The 24,583-nt window shown below is 50.8% G+C and overlaps 2 protein-coding genes across 2 annotated transcripts in view; both read left to right on the top strand.

The window, feature by feature from the left end:
• Positions 1 to 4,421: 4,421 nt before the first annotated feature.
• Positions 4,422 to 5,106, top strand: LOC117724227 (spliceosome RNA helicase DDX39B-like). The gene is made up of 3 exons (XM_034523936.2): positions 4,422 to 4,562; positions 4,665 to 4,812; positions 4,916 to 5,106. Exons 1-3 carry the CDS (start codon positions 4,491 to 4,493, stop codon positions 4,930 to 4,932), a joined length of 237 nt encoding a protein of 78 aa, XP_034379827.2. The 5' UTR covers positions 4,422 to 4,490; the 3' UTR covers positions 4,933 to 5,106.
• Positions 5,107 to 17,219: 12,113 nt separating this feature from the next.
• The window catches only part of LOC117724198 (H-2 class I histocompatibility antigen, L-D alpha chain-like), a 42,045-nt gene continuing 34,681 nt past the window's right edge, over positions 17,220 to 24,583 (top strand). Inside the window, 8 exon segments of the mRNA XM_076916842.1 lie at positions 17,220 to 17,331; positions 17,534 to 17,797; positions 17,966 to 18,004; positions 18,007 to 18,240; positions 20,373 to 20,648; positions 20,774 to 20,890; positions 21,071 to 21,103; positions 21,281 to 21,328. Of these exon segments, the coding sequence (XP_076772957.1) occupies positions 17,259 to 17,331; positions 17,534 to 17,797; positions 17,966 to 18,004; positions 18,007 to 18,240; positions 20,373 to 20,648; positions 20,774 to 20,890; positions 21,071 to 21,103; positions 21,281 to 21,328 (1,084 nt within the window). The 5' untranslated portion in view covers positions 17,220 to 17,258.

Genomic DNA, 24,583 nt, shown 5'->3' with positions numbered 1-24,583 from the left:
CATGCTGTTACTAGTATACAGAGCTCCTGGTCCTCCAGCCAGGACCTCCTAAGTGCTGGGGTTACAGACATGTCTCACGAAGCCTGGCTTGTTCCTGAGATCATGGAAATGCCACATCTCTGCAGTGGCTTCCCTCAGAGTTTCATTGGCCTCACCAGACTTAAGTCATTGACTCATTGTCTTCTGTGAATTTTTCTTGCAGACATGCATCGGGATGTCCAGGAAATTTTTCGCAAGACCCCCCATGAGAAGCAGGTCATGATGTTCAGTGCTAACTTGAGCAAAGAGATCTGCCCAGTCTGCCGCAAGTTCATGCAAGATGTAAATACCCTTCTACCTTCTCTCTCTCCACTCCCCGCCCGCTGCCTCCTCCCCCTCCTCGCCCTCTTCCTCCAGACTCCCTTGTCCTTCAAGCACCAAGAAGGGAGCTTGTGCCCATCTGGGAGCAACAACTCCTTGAAGAAAAACACAGAGGCAGAGACAGTTAGTGATAGGGTCTGCGCGTGCCAGGGAAACTCCGGAAGACTTGGTCAGGTTAACGTGAGAGCGGGTAGTGTTTGACATTTTTTGATCACAACATTTTTTAACCTCTTCTCCCTGTGAGGGTAGGGCAAAGTTGTGTGCCCTATCACCCTCCCACCGTCTCCTACACACCCCCTTCAGCCACGCACCCTCCAGGTGGCATGGAGCATTCAGCTGGAGCCTCTGCTCACCGAAACTCTACAGTCAGTGGCAGGAGAGCGAGAGAGGGACAGTCAGGTGCAGGGCCTGTCCAGAAGAAGAACAAACAGCACCATGAATCGGCCCCTCCCAACCTCCAGGAGCGGGGGCCTTTGGCACCTCAGCACCCCCCCCCCAGTTCCCTACTCCTTCCCCCCCATACCTTCCTGCGCCCACCGGAGCCTTGGTTGATGTGAGCTGGCAGCAGAGAAGCACCGAGGCAGGACGGCAGAATGCAGACCTGCGAGCAGTGGAGCAGCCGCGGAGGCCACGGGGAGCCTGACCAGGATGCTGAGGACCCATCCAGCCTCTTTTTCTGTTCCCGGTTTTTCCTGAACCTAATGTGCTGTACCCCTTTTTCCCCATACATGTTGGGGGAGGAAGTGTCCTGAGTGGGATGGTGGATTTTTTTTCTTACATTTTTTTAAAATGAGGATTATGGGAAACATCGAACTTGGGAACCTGTACTGACAAGCAACCAAGTGGGTGTCGGTGGAGAGACGGAGCAGTGGGTCCTTCCACCCTTCCTGGGCCTTCCCTTGAGAAGATGGCTTTCTGTGGGGCTGGGCTGGGGCAGAATTAGGAGGCAGCTGTGGGACTTATTGGAGGAGCCTGCCTTCTGGAAGAGGTTTCTGTGACCCCTGCCTTGGTCCCTGGCTGTGTAAACTGTCTCTCAAGACAGTGTGGAGAGTGAGGCAAGTCCAGCCTGGAGTTCACTGTCTGCCTCTGTTTATACTCCTTCCTTCCCTTCAAGGGTTAGGGGTGGGTACGCTTTATTTTTTATAAAATGTGAGGCAATTTCCTTTCCATTGCTCTTTTCACCTTTGATGCTAAAAGATCTTTGTATTAGAACTGAAGAGAAAGTGGCAGCCGAGGTATAAATCTCACAGCTGCTGTGAGGAGGGAGATGGAGAGAGAAAGAGACGCCATGCCCTCTAGTTAGGAGTTCAAGAAAGCGGGCAGGCTCAGGGATGGAGGTCTGAGGGCATCTGCAGGGGCTGGGACTCAGCGGGTCAGGTAGGAGGAGCTGCTTAGGGTGTTGCCTGGTACCAGGAGAGAAGAGAGGAAAAGGGCAAGTTGTGCTGAGTTAGAGCTCAGAGCTGGCCTGGCCTGGCTGAGGCAGGTGTGGGTGAGGGCGGCTGCAGTTCTGTTGTCTGGGACCCTTTGTCCCCAATCCCCCAAATGTAGATGGTTTTCACTGAATTCAGAGGCCATTCTCTTCTAAAGCAGATCTGGTGGTTCAGAGCAGGTGTCTCTCACCCTGAGCCATGTTTGCTCCTCTTTAGTGACATTTTAGAGAATGTACTACCTCAACCACCCGAGAGCTGGGGCCTGTGCTGCCGATGCCTGGCCATTAAGTGGCTTTTGATGGTGTCCAGTGCAGCTTTCTGGTCTTGAGGACATTTGTAAAAGTGCAGAGAGGACAGCTGAGTGGGGCAGTTGTCCCTGTCCTGTTCTGGTGACATCACTGCCTCTCCTGGTGTTCTGGTCATGCTCTTCCCTTGAGCACCATGCCCTGTTATCTTTGCTCCGCCACTTCCACCTGGCAGCCGGCACCTTGCTCTGTGCAGAGCTCCCATCTCTAACCATTGTCAGCTGGGCTTAAAATTGAATTGATGTGGATGCTACCAGATCTAGCTGGAAAGAGACCTCAGCATAGAGTATTTTTTGTAGTGGGGAAGGGTTTTCAGTCTTCTCTCTCCTCCCCATCTTTCCATGGGGTGTATTGGAGATCAGCGTCCTCCACCCTCCCATGTTTAACCCCCCCCACTCTGCCCTCCTCCTGCCCCCACCCCTCCTCCCTCTCAGCCTATGGAGATCTTCGTGGATGACGAGACCAAGTTGACGCTGCACGGGTTGCAGCAATACTACGTGAAACTGAAGGACAACGAGAAGAACCAGAAGCTCTTTGACCTTCTCGATGTCCTCGAGTTCAACCAGGTCAGTATCGAGGGTCTGGGTGGTGTGAGCACTGCACGTCTCCAGCTGTGGCAGAAGCCTGTGTAGAAGTAGCCTGTGATTGACAGGCCGTGTAGATGAAGCAGTGGATGGCGCAAGTCTGAAGTGGGAAGATGGAGTTGGGTAAGAGTGAGATAGAGTACTTGACGTCAGTAAGCGGAGAAGAGCTTTGCAGGCACCTGACACCTCAGAGCGAGCCTGGCGGCTGTGCTAGGCCGCTGTAGAGCTGTGGGGGGTCTTGGTGTTTGAAGATCATTTGGTTTTCTAGTCTGTAGTTCTCATTGTTAACATGTTCACAGGTTGCCTCGCCCTTGTGAGTGCTGGTTTGAGGTCTCATGTCCACGCAGCTCAGAGGCCAAGATGTTCAGAAATTAAGGCCTAGACAGACATACATGCAGTCAGGTTGAAGAGCAGAAAAAGCATCTGTGTAGGGATATCTGTGTTGGAATAAGAGACTGAGGAAGGAATTCTTTTAGAAATTCTGTCAGGTTTAAAGCATTTCTTTTAGAAATGCTGCCTTTAAACCCAGCATTCAGGAGGCAGAGGCTGGCAGCTCTTAGGCCTACAGAGTGAGTTACAGGACAGCCAGGATTGCACAGAGAAGTGCTGCCTTGAAAAGTAAAATACTGCCGGGTGGTGGTGGCACACACCACCAGCACTTGGGAGGCAGAGGCAGGAGGATTTCTGAGTTCGAGGCTAGCCTGGTCTACAGAGTGAGTTCCAGGACAGCCAGGGCTACACAGAGAAACCCTGTCTCGAAAAACCAAAAAAACCCAAACAAACAAGAAAAAAAGAAAAGTAAAATACCAAACTTCTGCCAGATGTGTTAGCATACATCTTTAATCCCAAGCGCTGGACAGAGACAGGTGGATCTCTGAATACAAGTTTGGGGTCAGCCTGGTCTACATAATGTGTTTCAAAATAACTAGGGCTAATAGAGAAGCCTTGTCTCAAACTTTCTGCCCTCCAGAGGACGCACACTGAGTACATAGCACCTGTCCATATAACTGCCCTGGTGATTGAACACACTCTTGAAAGTGCACCCATGTACACCTGTCATATATTCATAAAACCAGGCATACATAGATTTTAAAAACTTCAAAAGTAAGATTTCTGGGGCTGGGGAAACGACTCAGAGTTTAGAGCACTTTTGTTCTTCCAGGAATTCCCAAGTTCAATTCTCAATGCCTATGTCAGCTCCCAGTCACTTAATTACAGCTGGTGGAAGAAGAGGGTCCAGTGTCCTCTGCTGGCCTCCACAGGCACCAGGCGTGCATGCACAAGCCTGTGTGCAGGCAGAGTCCACACACCTGAGCCTGACTGTGGAAAGCTGGTACCTGTATCACACCTGTGCTCCCTCAGGTGGTGTACATACATGCCCATGCTCCCTCAAGTGGTGTGCATACACCACACCCGCGCTCCCTCAGGTGGTGTACATACATCACGCCCGTGCTCCCTTAGGTGGTGTGCAAACATCAAGCCCGTGCTTCCTCAGGTGGTGATCTTTGTGACGCCTGTGCAGCGCTGCATCGCCCTGGCTCAGCTTCTAGTGGAGCAGAACTTCCCAGCCATTGCTATCCACCATGGGATGCCCCAGGAAGAGAGGTGGGTTAGAGGTGGGCAGGCAGTTAGCCATGTGTCCTTGCGTGTCCTCCCATCTGTGTGTTCGTGTCCTGTCCTGAGGGGGAAGCGGTGTGGAGAGAAGGGAGTCTCAACCCTCTCATTTACTCTTCCAAAGGCTCTCTCGGTATCAGCAGTTCAAGGATTTTCAGCGGAGGATTCTTGTGGCTACCAACCTGTTTGGCCTAGGCATGGACATTGAGCGTGTGAACATTGCTTTCAACTATGACATGCCAGAGGACTCGGACACCTACCTGCACAGGGTAAGCTGCCCACTCTCACCCCCACTGCCTGTGTGTGTGCTCTGCACCTTCCTCTCCTCTGTCTTCCCTATGAGGCTTGCAGTCTTCCCCTTCTCCTTCCAGGTGGCCAGAGCGGGCCGGTTTGGCACCAAGGGCTTGGCCATCACATTTGTGTCAGACGAGAACGATGCCAAGATCCTGAATGACGTGCAGGACCGTTTCGAGGTCAACATCAGTGAGCTGCCCGATGAGATCGACATTTCCTCCTACAGTGAGTGCCACCTTCTTGTGTGTGCTGTGTGTGTGTGTGCGCGTGCGTGAGTATGCACGTGTTTTTCCCATTTTGAATCTTACTGTAACTGTTTCTTTTTCAGTTGAGCAGACACGGTAGAGGAGTCACCCATTCTGGACTGTGGCAGTCTGTTGTAGAAGAGGACACGGGGTCAGGAGGAAACACTACCGACCACCCCTGACGCCTCGGCCCACCCTATCTATGCTTCTCTGTGTCACCACCACTCCTAAACCTAGTCCTGATTTATCAGAGTTTGTTTGTTTGTTTGTTTGTTTTTGTTTTTTAACAAAACTAAGAATGAAACAGCTGTGTCTGTGGTGTCTGTAAGTGCTGTTTGGGGCTTGAACTAAAAGAAAATTTTATGGGTCCCATGAAAAACATATAAAAGGGCCTTATAGATTCTTTCTCCCTAGCCTGAGTAGCTAAAGTCGCCCCTCTGGTTTGCCAACCAGAGGCCAGTTAATCCATAAACAAAGAATGCAGAGTTACAGGACAATGGGCTACCTAGTCATCCCAGGAATGAAGATAAGAGATAAACATCCGCCTGCAGGAACTGCTCCCCGCCCCCATGGACCTGTTTGGCCAGATGTTCAAAAATTGGAAAACAACCAATCGTGTGCACCCGCACGAAAGTTTCTCCTTTTCCCCACCCCGAACTTATATTAACCCTAAACCCTGGAGCCACGGGGTCGATGCCTCTGTCTCCTACATTGAGACACATGTCGGCCCGGAACGTTCAGCCATTAAACTACCTCGTGTTCTTGCAGCAAGTTGGTCTTCCGTGTGTCCTTTGGGTGCGTGCCATCCTGTGACTCGAGTGGGGTCCCCTTTGGGGGCTTCCCGAGCCTTACAGAACCAGGGTCACTCTGAGGGCTGTGAGCTCTATCATGGGGCAGCAGGGTCATAGTGAGGTAGGGCCCAGACCCAAGAGCCTGTGGCTTCCCTGTGCCTTCTCTTCCTGGTTTCACTCACTTTCTAAAGTGGCTGTGGACGGGAGGCTGGGGCACTGCTGGGGCTCGGGAGGTGAAGAGCATGTCCTGTCCTGGTACCTCGTCTTCAGCTGGATTTCTTGTATAAGGGCCTCTGCCTCCCAGGCATCCTGCCCTTCTAAGTGGGGGCCTGGTAGAGCCTGCCCAAGCGCAAGCTGTACACACACTCACGCACGCTTAGCTCTGTAAAGAGCCTGGAGTCCCTCACTGGGATCAACCGGGGCAGGGGCCTGAAGCCTTGGAAGCTGTGGGAGAGGTCTGGCCTGTCTTCCCTTTCTCGTTTTTGTCTGAAGTTCAGAAGTGTGTACGTAAAGCCCAGGTAGCTTATGACCTCAGACATGGATCTGTGTCTGTGGAGCAGGCCTGTTCTAGGATTATCTTGAGTTCTTGGCAGTGTGGCTGGGATCCCTGGAGGGGCGGCATCAGGAGGTGAAAGTACAGAGTGCAGCCCAGCCGTTGCCAGCACTGCTGTACCGGAACTGGCGCTCTGCAGACCTCGAATGCACTTCAGGGTCAGACATTGCTAAGGCACCGCGTGGGCCCCGCCCGGTCTGGCCTGACAGAGGCTGGAACTTGTGTTGCTGGTTTGAGATTTCAGATCCACTCAACTGCATTTGTACCGCCAGCCTCAGCACTAAGTGTTGTGAGGGAGGCCATGTGGGTGGGCGTGGCTCAGAAGGGGTAGGTGGGATTACTCTGGGTCATCCATTTGTGGGGGATATGGATGTCTTCAGAAAGTGCTCTTTCTTCCTGGGAAAGAGCAGCTGCCCCTGCTCAAAAGTATGAGCAAAAGTCTCACCTTCAGTGCCCCTGGCTGCACCTCTCTATGCCTCCCTGGGTTAGCAAAGAGGAGGATGGTCTACACAGAAGAGCTTTCCCACAGTCGGGGTCTCTCCTCAGACCGAACTGCCTTTACCTACGGCCAAATGCCTCAGTCTCCATTTCATTCTTTGTTGTAATTTTCAGAATATTTTACTGTATGTGTACAAGTTTTGACAGCATCTGTCTAAATGCACTAAATGTGCATTGCCTGTGGCGGCCAGCAGAGGGCACTAGAGGGCACCCGTGGAGCGGGTTACAGATGGCTGTGAGCCACGTGACTCAGTGCTGTGCATCACAGCTGGGTTTTCTGCAAGTGCTCTTGCTGCTTAGCGCTCCGCTCCTGAGATCCTCTTTCTGAAGAGATCTGGCCGCCACATCCTGGTGGGAGGGATGGATGTTCACAGGGAAAGCCAGAAGACTTGAAGCCTTGCTAGGTTTCCCCACTGAAGACAACTACCATTGGAGTTCCCTTTGCCCGGTCACGTGTGCTGGATAGTTTTATATGTCAGCTTGACACAAGCTAAGCCCATCACAGGAGGGAGCCTCAGGTAAGAAAATCCCTCCATAGGATGGGATGCAGGCAAGCCTGTAAGGCATTTTCTCAATTAGTGAGTGATGGAGAAGGGCCCAGCCCTCCTACCTGGGCTGGTGGTCCTGGCTTCTATAAGAAAGCAGGACTGAGCACATTCTTGAAAAAGGGGAGGGAGGAGGGGGGAGGAATGTGTGAGGGGGAGACTAAAAGGAGACGGGGTGGAGGCTGCAAAGTGAATAATGGAAAAAAAGAAAGGCTGACTTCTGGGTTGGTGGTACATGCCTTTAATACCAGTACTTGGGAGGCAGAGGTAGGCAGATCTCTATGAGTTCAAACCCAGCCTGGTCTGCCAGGGATGTCAGAGAAACCCAATCCTGTTGAAATCACAGTGGTGGGGCTTGGGGGTTGGGGGAGAAGGCTGAGCAAGCCAGTAAGTAGTGCTCTTCCATGGCCTTTGCATCAACTCCTGCCTCCAGGTTCCTGCCATGGTTGACTTCCTGTCCTGACTTCCTTCGATTATGAACAGTGATGTGGAAGTGTGAGCCCAATAAACTTTCTCCTCCCCAAGTTTCCTTGGTCACGGTGTTTGCCACAGCAATAGAAACCTCAACGGAGACATGTCACTATGAGGTTGGTTCTCACACAGTACAGTCTCCATGAAAGCCCTAGAGAGTGAAGGCAACCCCTTCACCCTTCCAAAACACCAATACAGCTGCTGCCCTCTTCCAGCCATCTCTAGAAACTTTCTTGCACATGGTGGCTGCTGTAGGAGCTAAGGATCCCAAGATCTATCTAAAAAAGAACCAGGTGCTGGGGCCAGAAAGATGGCTCAGTAGTTAAGAGCACTGGCAGCTCTTGCAGAGGACTTGAGTTTGGTTCATAGCACACACATGGCAGCTCACAACCATCTGTAATTCCAGTTCCAAGGGAAGGATCTGTCGCCTTCTTAGAGCGTCCATGGGCACTCCACACACGTGGTGCACAGACATGTATACAGACAAAATGCTCACACATAAAGTAAGATTTAACGTCTCAAAAAAAAAAAAAAAAAGATTCAGATGGTGTTTTCTGTGGGTAATGTTGTGGTGGATAGCCCTAGCCTCCTGTTGTCATGGTAACTCCACTCCTGGGAAGGGCTGCGAAGGAGGAGTGAATCTTGTAAACCTTCTGTCCAATCAAATTTGTTAAATAAAGGCTACAGCCAGTGATTGGGCAGTGGAAGAGGTGTGGGAGGAGCCAGAGACAGAAAGAGAGGAAGACCAGGGAGCGAGGGAGGGAGAAGCGGTGGAGTTGGCAGTTGGTGGAAGCAGAGGGCAGTGGGTGGAGAGAGAGAAGACAAAGAAGGCCTTGACCTAGGAAACCGAAAGTTGATAAGAGCTCTTATAGCCGGGGAATAGAGTAGTTTAATGGTAAATCTGCCCAATCTAGGCATGCAGCATTCATTTGATACTTATTGACTTGTGTCTTTTATTCTATGGACTTCCCATGGGCGAGAGATTTACTGCAACATAATGTTGCTCTGTGGATACAGCAGGCATATGGTGCACAGATGTGTGTGCAAGCAAAACACCCATACACATAGTAATAAATCAGAGGTTGGAGAGATGGCTCAGAGGTTAAGAGCACTGACTGCTCTCCCAGAGGTCCTGAGTTCAATTCCCAGCAAGCACATGGTGGCTCACAACCATCTGTAATGGGATCTGATGCCCTCTTCTGGTGTGTCTGAAGAGAGCAACAGTGTGTGCCTGTATGCCTCACTGGAAGCAAGAGCTAACAATGCCCATGGGCTTTTATTCTTTTCACTTACACACTTTTGTTACACACTCGAAGGCTGGACAGACCTGCTCACTTCAGCTCCCTGCCAGTTAAACAGAACCCCCTTCTGGCAGAAGCCTGTTTCAAGTCTGGCGAATGCTTACAAGGAAAGCAGGCAGTTGCAGTCAGCAACTGGGCATTGTCCACAAGCACTGGATCTCAGAGACAAGCTCGCTGACAGCTGCTTTATCCTGGGTGCTGCCCTGGGAGCATCTGGTGACGTGTGTGTGTGTGTGTGTGTGTGTGTGTGTGTGTGTGTGTGTATGTGTGTGTGTATGTGTGTGTGTATGTGTGTGTGTATGTGTGTGTGTATGTGTGTGTGTATGTGTGTGTGTATGTGTGTGTGTATGTACGTATGTGTGTGCATATATATGTGTGTGTGTGTGTGTGAGGTTTTTTTTTTTCCAAGACAGGATTTCTCTTTGTAGTCCTGGCTGTCCTGGAACTCACTCTGTAGACCAGGCTGGCCTCAAACTCATAAATCCGCCTGCTTCTGCCACCCAAGTGCTGGGATTAAAGGCGTGCGCCTGGCAGTGGTGGTGCACCACCACTGCCCGGCGGTCCTGAGCTGTCTTGTGCTCACAGTGACCTGGGGAACATGCTCAGAGCCCCGGGCCACTGGGAAGAATCTAACCATGTTATTTGACAGCAACTGAGATGCAAGCAAGCCTTGCAGTAGTTTGTCATCATGGCAGCTGGGTTTTCAATGCTCTGCCATAACATACATACATGTAAGCCCGCGCTACTTTCTCGCCTGCAAGAATGCACACGGGCCAGGATCCTTCTGCAACGAACGTTTATTGTATCATGAAGAGGAAAGACAAAGAAGCCCGAGCGGTGCCAGCTTAAATAGCCCTTAGAGTGGCGTGTACATATTTGATTGGCTGTTTGCCCATTACTCATACTATGTCCTGTGTGGGACATAGTGAGTTAGCGCGCCCCTAGCCCTAGCTCTTACATATGGAGCTATCCACCTGAGACGGATGTGAGCTGTATCCTGAGGCGGGGCCGCCGCTGAGCCCGACTGGAGGTGGGGGTGGGGGGAGGTGGTGGCGAAGCACAGCACCAGACCGGTGTAAGCCCGGGCGCCTGTCCGGAGCTTCCTGGCTAGGAGGCAGCGCAAGGCCTCAGGCTCCTGCACTCCCAGATCATTCCTGCGCCCCGCCCCCGTGCCAAATGGCAAGACAGCGTCAGAACACAGTAGCCTGGCATACCAGCGTGGTTCTGCTGGTGGCTTGCTATTAAGGCTTCCGCCACCAGCAGAATACATACATACATACATACATACATACATACACATACATACACACACACACACACACACACACACATTTCAAGGTTCTGTGTAGCTCCAGTTGTCCTGGAACACCTTGTGTAGACCTAGGTGACTGAGAACTCCAAAGATCTGCTGCCTCTGTCCCCACCCCACCCTAGTGCTGAGATTAGAGGCATGAGTACCACGCCAAGGTTTTAATAACATCTTGACTGGCTTTAATGATAAATTCTTTAAAGGTTGTCATCGCTGACCTAGAATTTCCCAAATAACTTGTAACAATTTCGTGGTGTCATGAAAGAGGTACGCTTTTTGACAGCGGTGTGGTTCCCTGTTTTCCTTGGCTTGTTCAAATCACTGGGTGTACTCATAGTACCAAGTTCCATAGGCCAGGAGAGAGCCGCCTGCAGGCCATGTGTGGAACTTCAACCACACATCCTGATCAGTGTTGCAGCCTACCCTGAGCTTTGAGGGTAACAACAGCAGTGAAGCAGGGAAGCGCGGTCAGCTCACGTCTAAAGCACCATCTTCCCAGAGCTTGCAGCTTTTTTGAACAGCAGAGAAATTGAGACATCCCCCAGGAGGTGAGGGGGGAGGCTAGACTCAGGATGTAAACAAGCACATTTCTGGGAAAGTGGCCTGATCCACAAGCATCGTCTCCCAGAGTCACCTCTGGAGGACTCTGAGCAGCCCAGCGGCCCAGAGGAGGCTCTCAGAGTTCCCGGGTCCCAGCTGTCATGAGTCTTCACCTGGGTTGTGTGAGCTGCCTTTGAGTCACCCCTACTCCTGTAAGTAACTGTCTTAGGATTTTACTGCTGTGAACAGACACCATGACCAAGGAAACTCTTATAAGGACAACATTTAATTGGTGCTGGCTTACAGGTTCAGAGGTTCAGTCCATTATCATCAAGGTGGGAGCATGGCAGCATCCAGGCAGATATGGCACTGGAGGAGCAGAGAGGAGTTGTTGTCGTTGTCGTTGTTGTTGTTGTTCTTCTTCTTCTTCTTCCTCCTCCTCCTCCCCCTCTTCCTCCTCCTCCTCCTTCTTCTTCTTTACTTATTTTATGCATAGGAGCACACACCAGAAGAGGGCATCAGATCCCATTACAGATGGTTGTGAGCCACCATGTGGTTGCTGGGAATTGAACTCAGGTCCTCTGGAAGAGCAGTCTGTGCTCTTAACCTCTGAGACATCTCTCCAGCCCTGAGTTCTACATCTTCATTTGAAGGCCACTAAGAGAAGACCTAGTGTGGTTAGGAGGAGGGTCTCATTGCCATCCCCACAGTGACACACTTCCTTCAACAAAGCCACACCTACTTCAACAAGGCTGCACCTCCTAATAGTGCCACACCCTGGGCCAATCTTATTCAAACCAGCACAATAACCCATCACCTGTACTCGGGGTAAAGGTGGACTTTGGTGCCCTCGTTACTTTTGTCTGCCGTGGGTTCACATTTTGGGGTGAGAAGAGGGGTGTCAAGTCTACCAGGACAATCCCGTCACACAACTCGGGTGCACATTTGAGTTAAGCAAGTTGTAAGCAGGGAAAACTGCAGGAGGGGCTGATGGGTTACAAGGGAGCTGTTCCAATCAGCCCTGCCTTTGCTGACGGTTACTCTGATGTGGAAACGCTCTAAAGAAGGTGCAGGATGCTCAGGGAGTCTTACTGTACCACAGCGGTGCCATCGAGACTCACCCTGCATCTGTAGATGCACACAGAAATCCCCCTGCACTTACAAGGATCCAGAGAACACCCCAGAAACAGTAGCTGTACTGCTTTAAACTTAAGCCTGGCTTTCCTAGTGCTTAGTGTAACCCGGCTTGTTGCCTGCAGACTGTGCAACTGGACAGATTATGATGAATGAATGAAGATGCCTGCCAGCATGTGGCAGACCCTCTGCATCCATTCATAAATAGGCCCAACCCTCTTTCTCAAGGTGTACTGGCTGGTTCTGTGTCAACTTGACATAAGCTGGAGTTATCAGAGAGAAAGGAACTTCCGTTGAGAAAATGCCTCCATGAGATCCAGCTGTAAGGCATTTTCTCAAATAGTAATATGGGGGGCGGGCATTGTGGGTGGTGCCATCCCTGGCTGGTAGTCTTGGGTTCTATAAGAAAACAAGCTGAGCAAGGCAGGGGAAGCAAGCCAGTAAGCAGCATAACTCCATGGCTTCTTCATCAGCTCAAGAAGTTCAAGAGATGGCGCCTCAGCAAAATCCAGCTGCATCTGGGAAGGACTTCCCACTCTAACCCATGGGCCAAACGCCAGGGAAAAGAGGGTGAAAAAAACCACTAATCCCTGAACAGGAAAACCCAACAATCCCTGAGCTACCCCAAACTGAGGACTTGAAATCCCATCAATCCTCACTCTGGAAATCTCTGCTCTGAGAAACCCGCCCCCTCAGAAATCCTACATAAGCCCCGCCCTTTGTCCAGTTCCCTGCTGCCCACACCTGAGAACAAAGGCCACGATCTCTGGATTCGTCCCTCCACACTCTGGATCCTCCAATAAATCTCTTTTGTGAGATTTGCTGATTGGTGTGATTTTTCTCTCTCTAATCAGAAGAAGACAAGAAGAAACACAGCAATGAAGAGAAGAAGGGAAGAGAAGATGTGGACTGAGGCACTTTAGATCCTCAGCTCAGCTGGGGAGACCCTGCCCTGGAGCTGCAATGCCTCTGCTGAGGAGACTTCCTCTAAGAGCTGTGTGGTCAGGATGCGTCTCCTGTGTCTCAGGATGCCCTTCCACTGGGACACTGTCCCACCTCAGAGCTGTGTGGTTCCTGGGCTTCCAAGTCTCAAGATCCCCTTCCATCTGAGCAGAAACACATCTACAGCATCTCCCTGAACCCCCAGACAGAGCAGCTCTGTAATGTCAGAAACATTGGGAACCGCTCTGGGAAAGGAAAAATGGACATAATATATTTACATAGTCATGTGTATCCCATTTGTCCCTGTGATGAAATGAGATCACTGCCTCACACCAATGGTTCCTCCAGTGTAATTTCTCCACAGGTATTTAGTAAGCTGTACTTCCTGCTGGCTGCTTTAAGCAGGTCTGTTTATGTACACTCCAGGCCTGGGACCATTTAACCCCCTAACTGCTGTCTCAGTACCTAAAGTCAATGCCTCAGGACCAGCTCAGTTGAGTGGAGGGAACTCTCTCAAGCAGGGCTCCTCCATTTGCTAAGAAGCTGTAGCTGGTGCATTAAAATCCCTTTTAACTTAGGCCTCTGAATATTTCATTACTTGGATGACCTGTTAATATGACAAGCTAGAAGGCAAGATCGAAACCTAACCTCAGAGAATCTTAAACAACAAGCCATAAAAGCCCTAACAGAAAGAGGCTTTATATTATCCACAGTTAAGATTCAACTTGTTCAGGCTGGAGAGATGACTTAGTAGTTAAGAGCACTGACTGCTCTTCCAGAGGTCCTGAGTTCAATTCCCAGCAACCACATTGTGGCTAAAAACCATATGTCATGGGATCCAATTCTCTATTCTGATATCTCTGAAGAGAGCTACAGTGTACTCATATACATAAAAGAGAATAAATCTTTAAACATGAAAGATTCAACTTATTGGTCCTATCACATTTCTAGAAAGAGAAATCGGCGTACTCTCAGTCTGGCCAGCTACACCTGTCAGTGACTTCCCCAGTGCATTAACCCGAAATAACCCTTCAAAGCTTCATAGGCAATATTAATTGGTTTAAGTCTTGGCTCACCATACCAATGAGGTAATCACACTTCTTACTTAAGGGTGACAAGGACCCCTTTCTCTCCTCTCCCTGATGCCAGCAGCCAGAGGGACCCTTTGTTCTATTAAACACCACATTAGAAACACCTGGCTTGTTATGATCCACAACACCCAATCCAGGTTTTACATTCAGTTCTTCCCCACAGTGGTTGGAGCCTTACATCAACCTCAGAGGATGCTAGAATGGCTCCATGCTCCAACAGGGGTTGTGCCTCAGCTACTAAAGGAGGTTGACACTTTATCCACTATTAGGACAGGAAGCGAGTGTACCTTATAAATTGTATGTAAAGAACCTGATTTCTGGGCTGGAGAGATGGCTCAGCGGTTAAGAGCACTTCTTGTTCTTCCAGAGGTCCTGAGTTCAATTCCCAGCAACCACATGGTGGCTCACAACTATCTGTAATGAGATCTGGTGCCCTCTTCTGGTGTGTCTGAGGACAGCTACAGTATACTCATCATATACATAAAAACAAAACAAAAACCCAAAAAACCTGATTTCTGTTTTCCCTTCCCCATCTCAGACATCCAATGGCTCCTGAGAAATCAAACCTCTTTTGCTAATAGCCTCATTGGCTTCCCAGGATAGACAGACAACCATTACCCTAAAGATAAATTCCTGCAGCCACACTAGTCTTTAGGTGGCTTCCTCCTCCACTGTTCTCTTGGTCTGCTATCCCAAGGCCCACAGCTTTTACAGATGGAGAGCCACAGGATGCTGTCTACACAGTATACCAAAGACACACGGGCTTTTGGTCACATTTTTCCCTCTTACAGATAAATCTCCCTAACTTAAAGAACTGTATTCCATCTTTCTGATCTTAACATATCTAAAAGAACCAGCTAAACTATATTCAGACAGCACTTATACGGTCAACTTTCTCCTGTGGCTAGCCTGCTCCTATGTCAGACTTGGTGGTGACCCTTTTTCCCAACTATTAATTAAGATTTCAAAAATATTTTAAACTAGAACACATCCCATTTTTAGTCAGCCATGTGTGGCCACACTCATCTCTCACCAGAGCCATCTCTGATGGCCACACATCAGCCAGTAAGACTGTCACAGCTGGGGCCTTTACTCTGTCACCCCTCACTGCTAAAGAACTCCCATCAGATAACCCATATTAACCTGAAGGGGCTACAGCTCAAATTCCCCAATGCCCCCCTAAAATACCTCAAGCACATCCTCAGAACTTGCTCCTCCGGTGCTTCCCTAATTCACACCCCTGCTACACAACAACCCCAGAGGCCCTCAGGCTAATGCCCTCTTGCAAGAATGATGTCACCCACATCCCATCACTCCATACACACAAAAATTTGTCTTTGTTACTGTTGATACCTATTCTCATTTAAAACCTAATTAATCACATGTTCTCCATCTTTGCTATTATGAGGGTCCCTCTCCGTGTCAAAGCTGATACTGGACCTGCATTCATTCAACAGCTATCAATTCTAAAATTTCTGCAAGTCTTGGAAAATTTTCCACCAAACTGGTATCCCTCACAACCCTCAGAACTAAACTGTCATTGAAACAACACATCAAATACTTTAGAAAAATAATTAATGATACACAAGGCTTCCTACCACCAACTGCCAAATTAAACCTGGCATTATTCACACTGAATGTGTTCAACCTCTATGCCACCCAAGACAAACCTCCCATTGTCTGTCACTGGAGTCAACCACCACTATCCATCCTGGTCAGATGGAAGGACCCATTTGACAGGTGTTGGATAGGGTCAGGTTACCTATTAACTACAAGAAGGGGATTTGTTTGTATCTTTCCAGAGGACCAACCTCACCCTGTCTGGGGGCCAGCCTGCAATATCTGATGAGACCCCTCCAGTCAGAAAGAGGTCACACCTGGGGATCACAGAGAAAACAAAGAGGAGACCATGCAGGCACCTGAGGGCACACAACCAGATCACCTGGAAGGACACTCATGTCCTCACTGACACAGCTCGATGCAGCTGTTTCCACCCCCTCCCCCACCCCACACAAGGCTACTTCTGCGTCATTCTCATGGCTGTTTTTACCCTCCTTAACACCATGCTGGGGTTAGCCCCACTCCTCATAGCACTATCCTTTGCTTGTTTTATGTCAGGGAACCATATCATGGGAAGAACCAGATAATCGGGACTGGAGACTGCTCACCAGCAGGATGTCAGAAACCCATTATGATTCCTATATACCAAATGCCACTTCCAGTGCTGATTCCTTTGCTTGTTTTCCTTGACAATCAGACCCTTATGCCTTAAGGACGTTAACACCTATGGAGGATTTGCCTATTGGTCCTATAAGTTAAAAAGGGGGGGAAGTGCATGGGACACCCCACACTACAGATATACACCACCCTACCCTTCCTAATGTTAACCACGTTTAGATAAACACTGCAGAACACTGGGAGGAAACATGGAGAACGGGGTGATTTATGTCCCCTTTGATACCAAACCCTCTTTCCAGTGGACAAGGGGGTCTACAGTGCAGAGACAATGACCCAGGTCCACACAGACAAGCTCAGGACTGAGAATGAAGATCCGTGTAAATAAACACACCCATCTGGAACTACACAGGCTTCATTTGGGAAGAAACAGGACGAATCTGTGTTTCAGCCCGAGTCTGAGAAGACAGATCCTGAGGGAAGAGGCAAAGTCCTCTTTACAGTCAGGCTTGGCAGTGTGAGCCGCCCACTGCAGGTGAACGCAGAGCCTGGACTCTGTGGGGTCCGTGTGGGACTTGCAGCCCAGCGACTCCATTTAAGGAGAAGCATCTCTCCACTGCATCCCCAACCACGTGTACCGCCATTGTATTCCCGGAAGTGGCTTTTCTTCTAGAAGACTCCAGGGTCTGATTTCTGAGGAGAAGAGGGAAGAGGAAGGGTGGAGGAGAGGACACACAGAGTCTGGCCTGCGGGTCTCTCCTGGTGTCCAGACAGCTTCTGGGTCAGAACTCGGAGACACCATGACAAACAGCGCTCTGTCCACAGCACAGGGTGCAGGCAAAGTCTTAGTCTCCAGGCGGTGAGGTCAGGGGTGGGGACGCCCAGGGCTGGGGATTCCCCATCTCCCCTGTTTCACTTCTGCTCCTGTGTCAGGTCCTTCTGCCGGGACACTGATGACGCGTGGGCAGGTCTCACTCCTATTGGGTGACGCAATCCCGGGGAACCAATCAGCGTCGCCGCGGGCACTGGTTATAAAGTCCACGCAGCCCGCGGGATTCAGACGCCCGGGATCCCAGATGGTGGCGATGGTGCCGCGCACGCTGCTCCTGCTGCTGGCGGCCGCCCTGGCCCCGACCCAGACCCGCGCGGGTGAGTGCGGGGTCGGGAGGGAAACGGGCTCTGCGGGGAGGGGCGGAGGCGGCACCGGGGAAGCCGCGTCCCCGCGTCGCCCACCGGACCCTCCGCCCCTTCTCCACCCGCGTCCCGAGCCCCGCGCCCTGCTCCCCTCCGGCCCGCGCACCCGACCAGGGTCCCGGGAGGAGGTCGGGGTCTCACCGCGCGCCGCCCCCAGGCTCACACTCGCTGCGGTATTTCGAGACTGCCATGTCCCGGCCCGGCCTCGGGAAGCCCCGGTTCATCTCTGTCGGCTACGTGGACGACACGGAGTTCGTGCGCTTCGACAGCGACGCGGAGAATCCGAGGATGGAGCCGCGCGCGCGGTGGGTGGAGCAGGAGGGGCGGGAGTATTGGGAGCGGGAGACACAGACCGCCAAGGGCAATGAGCAGTGGTACAGCCTGAGGACGCTGCTCGGCTACTACAACCAGAGCGAGGGCGGTGAGTGACCCCGGGTCGGAGGTCACGACCCCTCCACGTCCCGACACGGGGGCCGGAGACGCCCCGGGTCCCAAGTCCGAGGTTCGTGGGCAGAACCGACCCGGACCGGTTTCCCTTTCAGCTTGGAGAAGTTCGCGGGTGGGCGGGGCTGACCGCCGGGTCCCCCAGGCTCTCACACGATCCAGTGGATGTTCGGCTGTGATGTGGGGTCGACGGGAGCCTCCTCCGCGGGTATGAGCAGTTCGCCTACGACGGCCGCGATTACATCGCCCTGAACGATGACCTGGAAACGTGGACGGCGGCGGACATGGCGGCGCAGATCACCCGACGCAAGTGGGAGCAGACTGGTGATGCAGAGAGATACAGGGCCTACCTGGAGGGCGAGTGCGTGGACTCGCTCCTCAGATACCTGGACCGCGGGAAGGAGACGCTGCTGCGCACAGGTGCAGGGCCGCGGGCAGCTCCTCCCTCTGCCCTCGGGCCGGGGCTCAGTCCTGGGGAAGAAGAAACCCTCAGCTGGGGTGATGCCCCTGTCTCAGAGAGGACAGAGTGTCCCTGGGTGTCCTGATCCTCATCACAATGACTGCACTGACTCTCCCAGGGCTCAGCCTTCTCCCTGGACAGTTCCCAGTCTGTCTCAGGAGGGAAGGAGAGAATTTCCTGACAGAACAGCAGGGGCTCCCTGCTGTCAGCCATGGCCTCTCCCAGGCCAGGTTCTCTGTCCACACCCACTGTCTGTGGACACTGACTCCTGTCATGCTGAGTGTGTCAGCCCTTACACCTCAGGACCGGAAGTCCACACCTCAGGACCGGAAGTCTCCTTTACCTGATGGGAGACATGGACTCCCTACACAAGGCTGGTTCCCCCAGTTTCTAGAACTTTCCATATGAATTAATTCTCCCAGATCCCTCTCTGTCTGTAGATCTTTCATCTCTTTGACAACACAATTCTGTCTATTTCCACAGTGCTGAATGGACACAGGAGCCTTTATGGGGTAACCTGGAGCAATATAAATTGTGGACTCTCTTTTCTGTTTCTTGTTTCTGACCTCTTTCTGCTTCCTCTTCTCCTCTCCTCCCCCTCCCCCTCCCCCTCCCTTTCCCTCCCCTCCCCCTCTCCCTCTCTCCCTCTACCTCCCCCTTTCCCTCCCTTCTCCCTCCCTCCCCCTCCCCCTCCCCCACCCACTCTCCCTTCCTCTCCCCCTCCCGTCTCCCGTCTCCCTCTCTCCCTCTCCCTTCCCTTCCCCCTCCTCCTCTCCCTCTCTCCCTCCCCCCTCCCTCTCTCCCTCTCCCTCCCCTCCCTTCTCCCTCCCCCTTCCTCTGCCCCTCTCCCTCTCTCCCTTCCCCTTCCCCTCCCCCTTCCCCTCCCTTCTCCCTCCCCATCTTCTGCCTTCCCCTCCCCCTCTCCTCCCCCTCCCCATCCCCTTCTCCCTCTCCTCCCCCTCCCTCTCTCTCTCTCCCTCAACCTCTCTCCCTCTTCCTCCCCCCCTCCATCCCCCTCTCCCTCTCCTCCCCCTCCCTCTCCCTCTCCCCCTCCTGCTCCCCCTCCCCCTGTTCCCCTCCTCTTCCCCCTCCCCTTCTCCCTCTCCTCCTATCCCTCTCCCTCTCCCTCCCTTCCCCTTCTCCATCTCCTCCCTCTCCCCTTCCCCCTCCCCCTCTCCCTCTCCCTCTTCTGGCATTATTTTACTTCCAGTCAGTTTTTGTCTGCACTGGAGTGATCCTGTTTCTCCAGGCCCTTGTATTATCACTTGTATCAGTTTCCACAGACTGGATGATTACACAACTTAATTCAGGGTTCCAGCTAAAGGAGAGATTCTTGTGAACTTAGACTGTTTCCTGTCAGAACTAAACATCCAGAAGCCTCCTGCTCTTCCTCTGCCCCCACAAGTTACAGGCTCCCCCTAGTGAATCAGGAATTGGACTTTCTGAGAGACAGGGTCTTCTGCAATCCAGGGCTGGAGTGAGAGGGAAGATCCACACACCCTGTGAGCCTGCTGTGTTCCAGTGAGTGCTGCACTGGGTCCACAGCACACTCCAGGGATCCTGTGTAACACACCTGTACCTTGTCACCTCAGAGGAAGGGGCTGGGAGTCATTTTCTCTGGCTGAGTGTCAGAGGTTCACCACATTTCTGCAACACACTTTGTGATGGCTGTTCACTTGGACTAACAGTTATGCTGGTCACCAAGATGACCACAGTGGGTGAGTCTCTGTTTGGACCCCTTCCAGTAGCACATAGCTCTAATTTCTAATACAGATATGAACATAAACACATATATAAATTACTTATTTTCCATTCCATCTTCCACTCTTTGACTACCTATCTCATGCTATAGAACATCACATGAGGTCGGCCATGTTGACCCACTGGCTCATGTGGATTCCCTCTTAGCTTCTGAGTCCCCAGGAAAATGTGCAGTTCTGTGCTGAGGGGACCAGCTCCACCTACAGGTCACTAGTGCGATGACAGTTGAAGTGTCAGACACATAGTTCAGTGTCATCATTGATTCAACTGAGTCTTGTGTAGATTTCAGTTTGTCTTGTTCATTGTGGGATTTCTTAAATCTTCCACACAGATCCCCCAAAGGCACATGTGACCCATCACCCCAGATCTGAAGGTGAAGTCACCCTGAGGTGCTGGGCCCTAGGCTTCTACCCTGCTGACATCACCCTGACCTGGCAGTTGAATGGGGAGGACCTGACGCAGGACATGGAGCTTGTGGAAACCAGGCCTTCAGGGGATGGAAACTTCCAGAAGTGGGCATCTGTGGTGGTGCCTCTTGGGAAGGAGCAGAGTTACACATGCCATGTGCAACATGAGGGGCTCTCTCAGCCCCTCACCCTGAGATGGGGTAAGGAGCTTGTGGATGCAGAGCTGGGATTAGGGAAAGCTAGAGGCTTCTGCAGACCCTGAGCTGGTCAGGGCTGAGCTGGGGTCATGACCCTCACCTTCATTTCCTGTACCTGTCCTTCCCAGAGCCTCCTCCATCCACTGACTCTAACATGGTGATCATTGCTGTTCTGGTTGTCCTTGGAGCTGTGGCCATCATTGGAGCTGTGGTGGCTTTTGTGATAAAGAGGAGGAGAAACACAGGTAGGAAAGGGCAGTGTTTGAGTTTTCTTTCAGCCTCCTTTAGAAGTGTGCTCTGCTCCGTTAATGGGAAACACAGCCACACTCTGCATTGCTGCTGTCTCCAACTGGGTCTGCTGTCAGTTCTGGGAACTTCCTAGTGTCAAGATCTTCCTTGAACTCTCTCTGCTTTTCTTCTCACAGGTGGAAAAGGAGGAGACTATGCTCCAGCTCCAGGTTAGTGTGGGGGACAGAATTATCCCTGAGGCCATTGGAGTGAAACAGGGGATGATGGGAGCTCTGGGAATCCATAATAGCTCCTCCAGAGAAATCTTCTGTAGGTGTCTTTTGTACCTTGATATAATACATACACATACACACAAATATATATACATTTGTTTTGTTTTACCCTAGGCAGGGACAGCTCCCAGAGCTCTGATATGTCTCTTCCAGATTGTAAAGGTGACACTCTGGGGCCTGATTGGGGAGGGGCAATGTGGACATGATTGGGTTTCAGGGACTCCCAGAATCCCCTGTGAGTGGTGGGTTGTTGGAATGTTGTCTTCACAGTGATGGTTCATGACTCTCATTCTCTAGCATGAAGACACCTGCCTGGAGTGGATTGAGTGACAGACAGTGTGTTCAGGTCTCTCCTGTAACATCCAGAGCCCTCAGGATTATTTAGACAACACTGTCTGATGTTCCCTGTGATCCTGTGGGCTCAATATGAAGAACTGTGGAGCCCAGCCTGCCCCTGCACACCAGGACCCTGTCCCTGCACTGCCTGTGTTCCCTTCCACAGCCAACCTTACTGGTCCAGCCAAACACTGGGAGACATCTGCATCCTGTCAGCTCCATGCTGCCCTGAGCTGCAGCTCCTCACTTCCACACAAAGAATAAGAATCTGAATGTGAATTTGATTGTTAACATCTTGACCTGAGGGTTGGCTGCTTGTTAATTTCATGAAGTGAGAATACTTAGAGATTTTTGAAGAAATACATTGGCAGATGGAGAACCTTCCAGAATCTGTGTCACTATGCTGTGTGTATCTCTTGGGACAGGATGAGGCTGTGCCTAGGTGGGCTCAGTCCATTGTTATCTTTGATGGGGTCACTCCTGGGCTGTGTCACCTCCGGTCTCTGCTCCCTCCATCACTCTGAAGCACATGCTGAGAGTCTGTGATCACAAGGACACAGGGATGAGAGATGAACAGACATCACATCCTATATCTGAGACCCTGATTCCTGTTTCCAGGATTATGAGTCACTAGGTCTAAAGATCAGAGACTCCAGAGGGGATCCTTCAATGTCCTGGGTGCACAAGATAAGTCACACTACATTTCCTCCCATCCTTTTGTTTTAGCTACTAATGATGCAGTCTTGAAGCTGCCCTGGGCGCTCCCTGTAGCCATGCTACTGTTGTGGTTTCTGCTTCTCCTTCTTTCCAGGGTTCCTAGGTATAGGATGTGATTTTCTGTTGAACTCTCAGGAGCAAATCCACAGCTGAGATTATTGGCTTAGATTTTCAAAACCTATTTTTAATAGGGGTTCTTAGATGCTTAACCTCCCTTCTAGCCCACCACCCACAGGAAGTAGTGGAAAAGAAAGGTTATTGGGATGGGGAGAAGCAGACCTGTTTAGAAATGGTTCTTTGCAGCAAATACAGTTTGTGTTGTCAGGATATCAGCAATTCAGTTCACAAGAATCAGCAACAGCGGGTCAATCTAGAAGAAGCAGGGAGGCTCAGCTGTTTGCTGTTTAGAAGTAGTGCCTTGGGGTGATTTCAATCTCCAACTGACAGGATACCAGCAGTCCAGGTCTGTAGTGTCTGGATAGCAAACACGAATCATCAGCTGGGGCACAACCCAGCAGGAACAGCCAGGCCTCCATCAAATTGGCATGAGTCAGCAAGAATGACCAGGACCAGCAGGGACACCAGGAGAAGTTCTCTGCCATGACTCTCTCAACAAAGTGAAGATCAGTGAAGATGAAGACAGGAAACCAAGGTAGCATTGCAAAGCCAGCTATGCAAGCCCGCCATCACTGTCCATTGTGTCCTATTATACTCCCTCCAAACATCACATGTCCTCACATAATTCTTGCCTCAGTAAAACACCACATGAGTTTGTCTGAGCAAAACTCCACTTGAGTCTGTATCAGCTGACATATCCAGAAACTTCCACTTCACTCTGCCAATCCTCCCAAGTCTGCAGAAGCAGCAAGAAACAGCCAGAACATCACCAGAAGAGTTTTGGTGCATTTTTCTCTATGGAGTCAGGAGAAACAATGACCAATAAACAATGGTAAGGTTGACCAATACCATGCAGCCTCGTCTACTGTCTGCTGGGTTTTATTTATATTCTTTATAAACACCATGTGTACTTTCACGTGTCTGCTTTAGCAAAACAGTTTTTTTCACCTGTGTCTGCTTATAAAACATCATTTGCCACAACTGACTTTCTGAAGGAACCAGAAGTTTCCACTTCCAGAACAAGGATGCTTCTCTCTCCTGAACTTGGGTACTGTGCCCCTGAACCCTTTATACTCCTGGACTATCTTATCTTTTAGCAGCTTGTGTTCTGGAGTTAACTCTCTGAAGTCTCTTAATCTCTGTTCCCAGCTCAGTGAACCTGTGGCTTGCAGCCCTGACTTGGGCATGCAGGATGCGGTATTCAGCATAGTCTGCCTTAAAGTCCTGTTTCATAAGCCTGTTGTTGCTCTGCATTGTGGATGGCTCTGTATTGTAGGAGACCAAAGTCCTGCTCATAGGCCTGTAACCATTTAAATTAACTAATATCTCTAGCACTAAAGATATTGAAGCATAATCTGAGGTAAAATCTGCCAGCTCAGCAAGGAAACATTTTTTAAAACTTATATGAGATATCTTTTTTTTACAAGCCTGATTCTACAACTAAGCTGTCTGCTCTTCTGAAATCTCTTTCTATTCATATCATTCTATCACACTAGTCTGCATTTCTCTAGAGCTCCTCCAAACCCAAGAGGGCTCCTTAGCTCTCTTTCCTAGATATCTGTTTCATCTGGATCCTGCCAGATGCATCTCTATTGTTCCTGCAAGCCCAAAGAGGAAATCCCCATCACTTACCTGGTTATCCTTCCAGAGAGGCTCTTCCAAGTGGAAAAAAAAAAAAAAAATATATATATATATATATATATATATATATATATATATATATGGAGAGAGAGAGAGAGAGAGAGAGAGAGAGAGAGAGAGAGAGAGAGAGAGCGCTGTCAATGAATCACATCACTGTCATGAGATTTTCCTACTCAGGGATTGCTAGCTTTTTTTTTTTTCACCCCCTTTTCCCTGGCATTGGCCCCATGGGTTAGTGTGGGAAGTCCTTCTCAGATGCAGGAGGCTTTTGCTGAGCTGCTGGGGACAGGAGGAGCCTGGAGAGGTGATGTCATCGTGGACAGCTCCTGAGTGTTTCACCAGGACTGCAGACTGAAGCAGGACAGAAGGTGTCGCCACCGTGGACAGCTCCTGTGATGCCTGCAGGCTGAGGAGATGTAGTGGAGCCACCATTCATAACAGGAGCCCCCATTTTGGACAGCTCCTGTGGGACTGTTTGTTTGTTTGTTTGTTTGTTTGTTTGTTTGTTTTTTGAGACAGGGTTTCTCTGTATAGCCTTGGCTGTCCTGGAACTCACTTGGTAGACCAGGCTGGCCTCGAACTCAGAAATCCGCCTGTCTCTGCCTC

The sequence above is a fragment of the Arvicanthis niloticus genome, chromosome 20 (genome assembly GCF_011762505.2).
Source record: "Arvicanthis niloticus isolate mArvNil1 chromosome 20, mArvNil1.pat.X, whole genome shotgun sequence".
NCBI classification, from domain to species: Eukaryota; Metazoa; Chordata; class Mammalia; order Rodentia; family Muridae; genus Arvicanthis; species Arvicanthis niloticus.
This window is presented reverse-complemented; position numbering and strand designations above follow the sequence as displayed.